We start from the raw sequence: 13,626 nt of genomic DNA, 5'->3' as shown, positions 1-13,626 counted from the left end.
TATATCAAAGTTGATATTTAGCCACACCTTGTTAGTGTCTCATAACATCTAATTTTTACGGTTAAAACTTTGGATGCCCTATATAAGAGCTGCATAATACTGGAAAAATCTGATAATTATTCTGCGATAAATATTGCGATATGAATACAGTTTCACAAGATGTTTGAATAGCACTATTTGATCGTTTTCTGGGGAGTCTAACAGTATTCAGGTATAGAAATGGAATAATCAATATGCATGCACATTGCTTTGTCTCATTTGTAGTCTTAATATCTAAAAATTCCTAATCAAGAAAAAATATGGTTTTGTTTTCAACTTCAGAAAAAATAGGTTAAAACTAAGAGTTTGTCCTTAAAAGAAGTAAAATTATCTGCCAGTTGGGTTAGCAAAATAATCTTGTTTTCACAATTTTCACAAGTTCTCACAATTGTGTAACACTATTTTATTTTTTATTTTTTGCATAAATCATATATAATCCATATAAATACAGTAATTAAATACAATTTTGTAGCTCCTGGTTAATTAGAAGTCAGACTCAAAATTGCATTTCTTGTCATGTGACTATTGCTGATGCACACATTTTGATATCGATGCTGAAACAATATATTGAGCAGCCCAACTATATATACATTAAATGTGGAAGCAAAGACTAGCTTTCCTCTCGACATGTTAACAAACCAAACTCTTTCATGAATTAACAACAACTACAATGCCCAAAAAAAGTTGTTTGCAAGCAGCCAATGGAGATCATATGCTGCCGTTATGCAAATTTCGTATAAATGTTTGTTAGTTTGTGCAGGAAGTAAAGCTGGAATTGCTGATGACTCGTTTCAGGCAGTTTAGAGTCAGTGCTTTCTTCATTCAAGGGTACCATTCTCACTATTAATAAAAGCATTAACTATTGCTTTGGGCTGGAAAGAGATAATTGAATGCATGTCAGACATGTTTAATATTACAATCCCTTTAAATGCCCAGCTCTGTATTCTTGGTTTGTATCCTACTGAACTTACAATTAGAAAGACAAAAATTTTAGATTTTAGTTTTCTTCAAGTTAGAAGGGCTATTGCTTTATACTGGAAACAGATGGATGCTCCATCCATAGAATTGTGGAAAGCAGAAATATTGAACTGTGTTGGACTGGAGAGACTAACTTTTATCATCAAAAGCAAGCAGAAGGACTTTGACTATCTTTGGGAACCATATATGAATATTATGTAAATTGTGTGTTTGTAAACATGTTTTTTTTTCATTGTATTATTGTTTTTGCTACTTTATAATTTTCTATTTTTCAGTTTGAATTAAAAAAATTGTTTTTATTTACTTATTTATTTATTTATTTTATTATATATAATATTATATAGTATAATATAATATATTACATATGTGTGTATGTATATGTGTATATACATATAAATAAGAAGGGTGTGGATGTGTGCTGTTAATGAGGGAGGAGAAAAAAGTCAAATATATTTGGGAAAAAAATGATAGTGTAAAAAAAGAGAAAGAAAAAAATGATGCCTTTGGGCTCAAACTCTGAATTTGCTGCTTATGTAGAATAAGATCATGCAGAATGTGTACTTTAGAAGCATTAATAAGCAGCCAATATCTTACTATTAGACAGATAATAAGCCAAAAGTTAAGAAAATTTGTACTTTAAAGTATTACCGTTCTATGTTTTGGGGGAAAATCTCTCCTTTTATTATGAACTTTTACTGCATATTGTTTGAAGCACTGCAACACTTTTACATTAGCAAACAGCTACATGAACGGTAATATCCAAAAAAGCCTAATATGGGTATTTTAAGTTGTTATGCAATGTTCAACTTAAGCTATATCAAAGCCCTATCTTTCATTGGCAGACTTTAAAGTGTAGCATGAGATTGAAAACTCCAAGTACTAATGTAGTGGAAGTATGCAGGCCTGTGGCTAATCTCAGTCTACATTAAAATGACTGACACTCCTACCAAAAAGGTACTTTGAGTAACTCAAGCCGGCTGAATAAATTACACTGAACGAAAAAGCATAACTGACACTCCAAAAGAAAAGAGAACTCATGAATCCATAATGCATTAAGGAGAAGCAGAGATTTAGAAAGCGTCTGTCGAACTTCCTCAGAACAAATGGACTGTGCAGGGCAAAGGATACTGCAGGTTTCTCATGTAGTTCTGGACGGCATGGAGCCAATCAGGCACAGACATTGATGGCTTAAAGTTTGGAACTGATGGCACGGAGTGCTGTGAAAACAGAGAGAGAATTAGCAGATAGTAAACTGCACAGATAGGAAAACATTACTTTTAGGGATTTGATTTTTCATTTATTTATTTCCAAATTAGCAACTTATGGCTACTTTATGGTAAAATAGATATACATAAAAATATTACATGATTAAAAACTAATTTGTATTACAATAAAAGTAGTTACACAGACAAATATGTAAATATAAATAAATAAATACAATTCACAAAAAACATTTTCAAAGTTAAATATGATTTTTCAGTTCAATTTTGATAAATAACTTAAGATTCTTCCTAGTGGTACCTTTTTAAAAATGTCCATCAAAGTACTCCCCTTATAAAAGATTTGTCTAATGGTATTCAAACTTCCAAGTTCCAACAAAATGTTTGATGCTAAGAACAGCTTGGCAGTAAATTACATTTAGGTGGTGTTTGTTATTCAGCATATACAAATAAGTCAACCTAGAATGTCCAATTAAACGGCTAGTATACACAGTTTGTTCATGCCTGGTCTCAAAATTATAATTTGCAAAGTGTCTTTCATTTATTTTTGGGTTAATTTCATGTATTTTATTATTCATGCAGTTGTTGTCCCATTTCCTTTGCCATGTTTCATTTATATACAGATTAATTGTAGGTTTCAGGTCTTCAGGAGGAATTAAACATTCTGTTACTTTCAAGAAAATAGCCTGTTTTACTGCCTCATCTGCCAGTTTGTTTTCATGTAGTCCCACATGACCTGGAATCCAACAGAAGATAATGTTGAACTGTTTATTTTCAAATGTCGTCTTTCATGGAATAGTTCTTTTGCTTCAATATATATACTTTATATATTAAAAGTTATACATAAACAGGGGGTATTCTGAATGCTCTCAGTGAAAATTACTTTAAGTGATAAAAAAAAGAAATTAATATTTTATTCAGCATGGACGCGTTCAAAAGTGTCAATAAAGACAAGTAATGCAACAGAAATGTTTTCTATTCATCTAAGAATCTTAAAAAACGTAAAGCAATAAGAAAATTATAAGAAATGTTCTTGGACATCAAATCAGCTTCAAGGAAAAATCTTTCTTTTCCCAAAATCAATTACATAGTGCAATTCTGATGTCAAAAACTCCCACATTGCAGACATCTTGTCTTTCCTATAGCAGATATATTTCTTTTGTTTAATAATTATCTTTTTTTATTTTCTTAAATAGTATTAAATTTACATCAGATGCATGTCAGAGATCATACTTCTGAATACACTCACAAATATATGAACAAATTCTGTACATCCACTTTCTCTTTGAGCAATATATGCTTCCTCTATATGCGCATGTAAACTTCTGTTTTACATGAGAATAAAAAGAAAGAAAATTTCTGGTCGTTATCTTTGATGATGGCTTGAGATTTGATAAACAGATAAATGCAGCGGTCAAATCCTGCTTTTTCAGCTTTGAAAAATTGTACATTTTAAAAACAGTCAAACCTATTATACATATCTTGGTATCTGGTTAGATGGTAACCTGTCATTTGAAACTCACATAAATGAATTGCTCAAAAAAGTTAAAGCCTGGATTGGTTTTCTTTACAGAAACAAGTCTCCCTTTACGCACTATAAAAAAGCAGCATTTGGTCAAATTAACAGTATTACCCATTCTGGATTATGGGGATTTAATTTATACATCAGCTTTAAAAACTCTCCTTCACAAACTGGATGTTATTTACCATGCAGCAATTCATTTTGTTACTGGTGCGCCATTTAATACTCATCACTGTCAACTGTATTCTTTATTGAATAGGCCTTCTTCTCAATCATGTTGACAAATTCATTAGAATAGAAATAAGCAATGTGGGAAAGGTTGAATAGTACTATCATGCTTCTTTAGGCAATGTTTGTGTTAAAAAACTCGAGAAGCAATGTTTCTTGTCCATGAAAATGTAGAAGTCAACAGTGACAACAGGGACTCAGGGATCACAGTGACTAAACACAAATATAATCTAGTCTAAACTCTGCATTACTATCTCTCGCTCAAACAACTAAGAATCTTTCAGAATTTTTCCTGTAGTCTCAAATAAAAATGTATTTTAAAAAGCACAAGGTTACTTATTTTGACCAAGCTAAAGTTGGCAACCTTTTCTTGTGATTTTGGATTGACCTTTCCACCCCTGCAGCCACAAGCAGATTCATCAATCAGATTCTGATGCCTCAATGGCATGAAAAGTCCTTGTCATCTGTAGAAACAGTGGCGCACTGATCATTTGCATCCTTACAATGACACTTCTAACTGCTAAAGGACAGTGAAGAGATTAAGAAATGAACAAAGGTCATCCTCTCACACATTAGCCTCCATTCATAAGAGAAGAAAAGAAGTAATTAAGGAAAGCTAGAAAAGAGGCTGCCCTCTATCTGAAGCAGGCTCTTTATTAGGACACTTTAACAGCATCAAACCAAAGCTTGTCACTGAAAGAATCTGTATTTATTTTCAATAAGCACAGCTGCATATGTGCTGCAGAACTACTGGGTCACAGGAGGAAATGAGAAAGGGAATCATCCCCCGTTTCCTCTTTATCTCTTTCTGCCCAGTGCAACAAAATGAGAGACCGCAGGAAGATAGTCTTGACTTTTAAAGACTTCAAATGTATAATAAAGAAGAAATGCATTGTACAAAATCTTTGTGTTATAATTGCAGAATAACAGTGCTCTTGTTCTGAGTAGCAGACAGAAGTGCTTCCCATGAACTCACACTGTTTTTCACACTACTTAAATAGAGGTGTTCAGAAACCTGAGGTGTGACAAATGTCATAAAAGTATAAAGCCTTATTAAAATAGTGTTTCTGAACAAACTGGGTACTAGCTAGGTACTGTTTCCCCATACAGTGGTACTCAACTTGGACACAAATGGCAACTCAATACTACCAAAATTTTTTGTATACAAATAAACAAAACATATTTCAGATCAGCCACCTAACTTTGTTGTTATGCCAAACTTACTTTCACAAAGCGATTTTTTTCCATAACCTTGATGTATCATCACAGGTATTATTTTAGTTTTACCTGTATACGTTTGTTTTTTTGGTGATCAAGGAGTAATAATTTAGCAAATCTATGTTGTGTTTTATGCAAAATTATGAAACTATATTATGTTTTCAAACTGTATAATAATAACAATGTTTTTGAGCACCAAATTAGCATTTTGCACAGTGAAAAATGCTGGGTTCCACCAGAGACTATAGAACACACAAGATATGTCATTTGCATCCTTTTAAATGGGGAAAAGTGTAACGATCAACATGGCAAATGAAGCCCCGCCTACTAGTACAAGAGCCAATCATCAATCGATATAGACATTTGATGCATATGATATGACGTTTCTTCAGCAGAGAAGCTCAGACCAGACATATGCTTTTACAACACTTTTTGCGGTCAACAAACACACTGAATTCTTAGCGAATACTTGCTTGACAGACATAAGAAATATATCCACATAAAGCCTGAAATCTTTACTTTTAAATTAAACACTTGAAAACAAAAGATTTTTAGTTTTGTAATCTGTATGAAATAGGGCTGCACGATATTGGAAAAAATTGACATTGCGATATTTTTTTCCCTGCGATATATATTGCGATATTTTATATATATATATATACTTAAGATATACTTTTGCACACATTACATACAGTATCACTGTTTTATCTGCTGCACCACTGACTGTAAAATTCTTCCACAAAGAACTAGAGCAAGTTTTTTTTTTTTTTTTTTTGGCTGGTGGAGGACCAAGAACGACTCCGCAGCAGCTTCACTCATCTTTTTGGGTGCCTAAAAGTTAATAAGTGACGGGCATATATGTATGTATCTATGAGTGACGGGAAGCTATGCTAAGGTTAACTAGCTTAGCATATATCTTGCTGTCTGCAAATGATAGTAATTTAAACGTACCATAAAACTCCTATAAGTGCATACAATTCGACACAACTACACAAGCATCGTTTAACCTTTATAACCGAATGTTAACATTACTCTGTCAACAGTCTATTGTCTTAATTATCGTGCTAACAGAGCTAAGTTACGTAAACAGAGAGCAACAGATTGCAGACGTCAATAATGCAGCGTAATGGAATAATATACCGATCAAACTCCGCTTTAAGTACGATACAAGTTTATAAACTGCCTCTGGAACCCAGTTCAAATACAAAAAATTATTCAACAAAAATAGTAATGCAGTAAAGTATTTTTCGCTCTGCCAAGCCTTCTTTGTTGCTGTGTGGAGCAGCAGCCTGCGTCAGTCACCTTTTACCTCGGCCCCACCCCGCCCCCCGACTCCTGAACGTCTGTCTCACTCACTTACTCACTCACTCACTCACTCACGCGGGCATGCACTGCGGTCTCATGAGGAAACGCAGCTTTTTGATATAATGTTTTTCTTGTTCCCAAATACAAATAATTTTTCAAGTATTTGTTTGAAATAAGCATTGGTAAAAACATGCTATTCGTGCTTATCCGAATACCGTATTCGGGTTCGGCTCCACATATATATATAATTTTTTTTTTGCTTTGCATCGCACCTCCTGCGATGTGACTATCACAGGTGTGCACGTCGCGATTTTGATGCTGAAACGATGTATCATGCAGCCCTAGTATGAAACGTACGTGAGATACAGTCCATCCTGTCAAGCGCACATCACATGATAGGAACAAAGGAACAAAGAGTCACTGTCATTTCTGGAGGAGATTCGCCATCAAGACCAAGTTGTGAATGACTTTATCATTATTCAGAGGATGATAATGTGTAAACATGGCCATAAAGGAGGTTGGTGTCATGATCTCGTTCTTCTTGAGTGCGCATGTGCATTAGCTCGGGCAACCTGAAAAAATTTTGATTTTGTTTGATTCTAACGTTTAGAAATGAAACTTGTGAGACAGTTGTACTTTGATTTTATTGGTGATTCCAGATATGTAATGTAATCATAAGCTTGGCGAACAGTTTTTTTATAATTTGATATTTTCCCCTTCAGACAAAATGTCCATGCATACTGCCCGAGAGGCATTTCAATGTTGGCCACCTAGTGAAATTAGACTTTGGTTCCACACAATTTCTTCATGTTGTCCCAACACAAATTGCTTAAGTTAACTTAATCATTTTTACAAATTTAAGTGGATTGAACATAAAACATAAAACGTAAGAATTGTGTTTGTTCAATAGTATTAAATAAGCAGTTTGAACCAGCAGCAAAAGAATTTGAGTGTAGAGGGATTTCTGAAAAATTCCACAGCAGAAGATTTAGGCTGTAAATTATATTTACATTAATAAATTACATTTTAAAACATTGTAAAGTTTGTATTAATATTTCAAAATATATCAGTGTGGTATAGTTTACATTTAGCATTGTTTTTCCTGTTGTTCAAAAACCAACCTAACAACAGAGAAAAAAATAAAATAAAACAATAAGGGCTCTAAATAATCTTATCAAGGCAGTCTGGTATCGGTTTAATTTACACTCAGGCTTTAAATTTAGTATTGATTTCCAGAAAGTGTATCTAAACACAAATGACACTCTGAATATTGATTCTGACCGTCTGAATTCTCAGAGAGAGGTTTCATTTACATCTACGCTCTACTCCACTGGATCAACTGGGTCTCTGCTACCCAGAAAGGAGGTCAGCAATAAATAGGCCACACTCCACACTCAGAGGACCATTAGCTGACCTCTGCCCACCAGTGGGACTGGGCTGAAACTTGAGGCTGACTTACTGTAGGTGACGATACCAGCTACAGAAAACATTTCTCCATCCAACAGAACAGATGTGGACATTTCAGTCAGTATGAAAAAAAAGTCTACAATTTAAATGTAACAGTTTTTATAGAAAGAAAAAACATTATGTATGATCCCGAATGGCATTGTACCAAAATAATTATACCAATATCCAAAGCCAAAAAAATAATATTACCAAAGGATTACCAACATTTCTTTGTGTTTTGGTGTCCACATCAAATGACATGCATGAAAATGATTTATTCCTTATTGTGCACTGTCATAAATAAAATATATAAAAGAATATGTGATCATAATAAATGCCATTACATTTTTTATTATTAAACACTTCTGACTAATGTAAAAAATTATTTTGTCTTTATATATTAATTTTGTAAATCTATATATATTTACAAAATTTAAAGATTTAAAACTATAATTATTTAGTATTGTAGGGCTCCAATGTAATCCATAAATAGAGTTTTAGTAGTCAGCTAATGATTCATGTATAAATGCTAAAGAAAATGAATGATGAGCACATTTTTTTGCCCAGAAAACACCAGGATATCATACAATGTAGTTTTCAACTCATTTATGCCATAGTTTACCATTATAAGGCTTATAGTTGGTTAATAGTTACAAAGATTAATGCTTTAATAGAATGATCAAATCCTCATCAAGACTGTATTTATTTATTATAAAAATACAATGAAAACATTAATATTGTGAAGTTAGTAGTTAATTTTGTTTAAATTTTTTTTTTTAATGTAATTTATTTATTTGATGACAAGCTGTATTTTTAACAGTGCTCATGATCCTTCAGAGCTGCATGATTTGGAGAAAAACACATCGAATTGCAATTTATCTGATGAAAATTGTGAATTAAAATGTGATTTACTACCATTTCATAGAAGAGCTACAAGTTTGATGCAGTGGTTTTAACAGCATCAAAGAAAGACAAAGCATAATCACAAAGAACACTACAATATGTACAATGAAATCTCTTAAATGTTGTTGCAATTCTTTCCAATAAAGTTGCCAGTTGTTATGATTAACTATGAAATTAAATACAGTATTTTCTATTTAATTAAATTAATTATATAAAAAATATTATATACAGTTGAAGTCAGATTTATTAGCCCCCCTTTGAATTTTTTTTTCTTTTTCAAATATTTCCCAAAGGATGTTAAACAGAGCAAGGAAATTTTCACAGTATGTCTAATATTATTTTTTCTTTTGGAATAAGACTTATTTGATTTATTTCGGCTAAAATAAACACAGTTTTCAATATTTTAAACACCATTTTATAGACAAAATTATTAGCCCCGTTTAACTACATTATTTTCGAAAGTCTACAGAACAAACCAATCGCTATAGAATGACTTGCCTAATTACCCTAACCTAATTAACCTAGTTAAGCCTTTAAATGTCACTTTAAGCTGTACAGAAGTATCTTGAAAAAATATCTAGTCAAATATGATTTACTGTCATCATGACAAAGATAAAATAAATCAGTTATTGGAAATGAATTCTTAAAACTATTGTTTAGAAATGTGTTGAAAAATGTATACTGTATATAACACCTTTAAAACTTATTTAGATTAATTTAGATTGTGTTACTTTTATTTACATTGTTCAGTATAATGTGCTTACGAACTCAAAAATAAGCTTATATGCTATAAAAATACCACATTTGGTAGCGCATTGAAATAAATCACCGATTTATTATCGATTTGAAAACGATTAATCATGCAGGCCTACTGTCATTTTATGTTTGTTTTAACTTCATGCTTAATATTTTCGTGGAAACAGTGGTATATTTATTTGCAGGCAAACAGGAATTAGATGGATTACCCCTAATAGCACTTTAGCAAATGGATAACATCAAAGCATTATTTTAAAAGTACAACTAGGCACAATAATAAATATACTGACTAATCGCAAAACACATGGACATGACCTCAATCATTTTTAGTGATGCAGTATATATCGCCCATACATAAATACCAATTCTAGCCACATTTTAGATGATTGCACAGCCTCTCTATCTCTATTGAAGGAGTGTCAGTATGGTTAAAAACACTACTGTATTTACTATAAATTATTATAGTATAGTTTCATGGGTGCCTGAGGAATGAAAATAAATCAGTCAATTTTTTTCTAGTTCTTTCTAAATTACACTTTTTTGATAACATTTTTCATTATTTATTTGTTTAGCATATATGTTTCTGATTCCAACTATTAAATTGCTACAATCAGGGTTCATACGGTCATGGAAAACCAGGATAAGTCATGGAATTTTGACTTGACATTTTCCTTGGAAAACCTAAAAAACCCACGAAGTTTTGGAAAAGTCATGGAAAACAGATATTTGTATACTTGAATATAGGTTAGTTGTCTGTACTTCTTTTCTGTCCTTGGCCAATCACATGATCTCACATTATTAGTGTAGTGTAATCCTTATCTAAATACATTTTACACTGATATAAATTTAAACTAAATAGATCATTGTTGCATGTATTACGATATGCAGTAATAAATTTGAACATGCTTTGTTTTTCTTTTACCACGCATATGAAGACATTGCATGAAACTGGACTTGAAAGTCTTGAAAAAGTCATGGAATTTTAGTAGTAAAAATGTGTATGAACTCTGTACATTACAATGACTGATTAAATGAAACATTCTTAAAAGTAAAATATAATGTGTTTTAATCCAGGAAAAACAAACAAAAAGCGCTTTGGGGTAACTCAAATGTTTGGTCGGTGCTCTTTGGGTAAGGGATTCATCAAAACAACAACAAGAATCAGTCCAAGGCATTCGAAAAATGTGAAGAATTTAAAAAGCCTTTATTCACATGCATGTGAATAAAGGCTTTTTAAATTTTTCAAAATATAATGTGTTTTTTGGAAGTGTACTTGCATTTTGATGCTATTACAGTATCAAAATGGTCTTAATATCACAAAAATATAATCGCAATAAATATTGGTGCTATAGATCATACCACAAAAAATAGATATCGTGACATGCCTAAGTACAGCTGTGTTATAAAGAACAAACACATTCTGTCCTGTACAAATACAGCTAATTTAACTTTCAAATATTCTGCACCAACCCTAACCCTGCTGCACAGCTATGCGTCTTGTTTACACAATAAGTGCAGTTTCCTCATATCCAAGGTTATCACAGGACACTGATTCTTTATCAATACAGTCTTTGCCATGGAATGTCACTCTGAATCTAACAGATCCAGCACAAATGTTTGGCTGGAGTCGCAATCATTTGAGTGACTCCTAATCTGACGGACTGACCCCACACACCTGTTCAACACCAACTGGTGAGGAATGTCCCTTAATAAATCACTTTAACATCTGGGGATCTTACTCGGCACTTCTGACCAATCAGACGCCTTTGTTCTGCACGCATCAGCACATTGTAGAGTGTAGGAATGCACAATAGTGTTAACTAAAACAAAAGAGCCACTATAAACACACACAGCTTGACCCTGCGAATGCCGTACGTCTGAGCACTGAGGATTACTCAGTCTGTGATTAAGACTTGCTTTATCCCCTTTGAGGTCCTTCGTTTGAATGCTCTATTAAGCCTGATCAGATATACAAGTTTGGAGGTTAAAGCAACATTGACGAACTAATAAAATGGCAACGTCTTTAATCCTAATGTCCTACAACACTAAAAAAGAATGATTTATTGGATTTACTATGCGTTTTTAAGGTATAGTGACTGCAAATAATTTATATGGGCTAAGTTGAACATACTCGTTTGTTTACATTCAGCCCATATAAATTGTTTGCAACTACATACTTAAAAACTTAATGTAGTAAATCAAGTGAATCACTTTTTTCAGGGAAGGTCACATGGCATCATTACTCATTTAATGTGTATTAATGGAGGAATGTTTCTGCATAGCTGTCGGTGACTGGACCAGAGCTCTCGTTTGACTGGTTTGTAATGAAATTATGGCAAAAGACAATATAGCACAGTGTTGGAAAAGCATGGATGAGTAAATCCGCTCACATGTCTACACTTCCTCTGTGTGGAAACTGGGTCAAGCAAATGGCAGTTTCAGAGACGGCATTTAAATATAAACACACTTTTCCCGTAAATGTGCCTGACACTTCATATATAGGCCAATGTTGATGTCCACTGCTGTAAATGGGGTACTTGGATATTCATAAAAATCTAGTTAACAGCTGTTTATTTATTTACTTATTTTTGCACAGACCAATTGTTTTTGCTCCTTAAGACCTCGATGTATCATTAGGAGCCTCTGGCTTTAATTTTATTCTTCTTGTAAATGTTTATACTCTTTAAGTTCCGCTAAAAGACCACAATTTTAGATAAATATCTTCTTTAATGTTTAACTGAAATAAAGTCAGCTGCATCTTGGATGGCCTGGAGGGAAGTAAATTAACCTATTTTACTTTTCATTTTTGCATGAACTCCACTTAACATGAACTAACAAGGAAAAACACTTATTAATCTTAGTTCATATAAATTTTTATTTAATTTTAACTTAAAATTATTTAATTGTATTTCTTAACCTGATTGAAATTAAATAGTGTTACATTAATAAATTAATCAATCAAACAAACAAACAGCAGAAAGTGTCACCAAAAATCTAATAGACGCCAAACATTTGAACACCAGCATCAGAAAACAACAGGATGGTACCATGTATCCTATACTAGGTATTCTATGCTGATACCTATGAAAGAGGTAAATTTGTACTTACTGTATACCTATACATATATATATACCAGGATATAAAACAATCATTTTGTTCTGTACTAAATTAGTACTTTAAACATTTTATTAAAAATATAAAAGAACCACTGTATATTGTCCAATCGTACATTGACATCTGTACAAAAACACACATATAATGTTTCGCAACCCTTTTATAGTTTAATGTAGTAAATGTATAGAAACTGTTTGTTTGTTTGTTTGTTTGTTTGTTGTATTGATTTCAGCTTCTCTAAAAAAGGTTTAGCCGTGAATATTGTGGTTAAAACTAAAACCACAGAGTTTTTGATGGTGATAAAACCAGAGTTAATCTTCATAAGAGAAAAAAAATCTGCCAACACTAAGAAAACCCTTTTTACATTTTTGTTTATATTTTCCAAATGATGTTTAACAAAGCAAAGAAATTTTCACAGTATGTATGATAATATGTTTTTTCTTCTGGAGAAAGTCTTATTTGTTTTATTTCAGCTAGAATAAAAGCAGTTTTTAATAAAAAAAAATGAATAAATAAAATTTTAAGGTCAAAATTATTAGCCACTTTAAGTTTTAATTTTCGATAGGAATTAGGACAAATTGGGGAAAAATAAACAGGGGGGCTAATAATTCTGATTGCAGCTGTATATTTATCACATATTCTATCAGCAATTTGGGGTAACAGGCTTCTGGGGATCATATTAAATCATCTGCATACCAAGACAACATTTTGGGGTATCACACTTCAAGGCAACATTGTGAGGTATCATATATCAACACAACATGGGCAATGTGATACTCAAGATCAATATGATAGCCAAAAAAGGTGTTAAGGTATTTTGAGCATCTATGATGTCTCCCCAAAACATGTTGGATGCAGCTTGATGTTTTGAAGCGCAGACAAACATAATCCCCTCCG

General features: G+C 32.5%; 1 protein-coding gene across 3 annotated transcripts in view; it reads right to left on the bottom strand.

Annotated features, from left to right (window-relative positions):
- vash2 (vasohibin 2) overlaps positions 1 to 13,626 on the bottom strand; it is a 49,455-nt gene that overhangs the window by 35,020 nt on the left and 809 nt on the right. For all 3 annotated transcript variants that reach the window (XM_005160740.6, XM_073932851.1, NM_001025523.1), the window contains 1 exon segment: positions 2,146 to 2,234. In XM_005160740.6, coding sequence (XP_005160797.2) covers positions 2,146 to 2,234 — 89 coding nt within the window.

Source organism: Danio rerio, chromosome 20 (assembly GCF_049306965.1).
Source record: "Danio rerio strain Tuebingen ecotype United States chromosome 20, GRCz12tu, whole genome shotgun sequence".
NCBI lineage: Eukaryota > Metazoa > Chordata > Actinopteri > Cypriniformes > Danionidae > Danio > Danio rerio.
The sequence above is the reverse complement of the archived record's forward strand: the minus strand, read 5'-3'. Positions and strand labels throughout refer to the sequence as shown.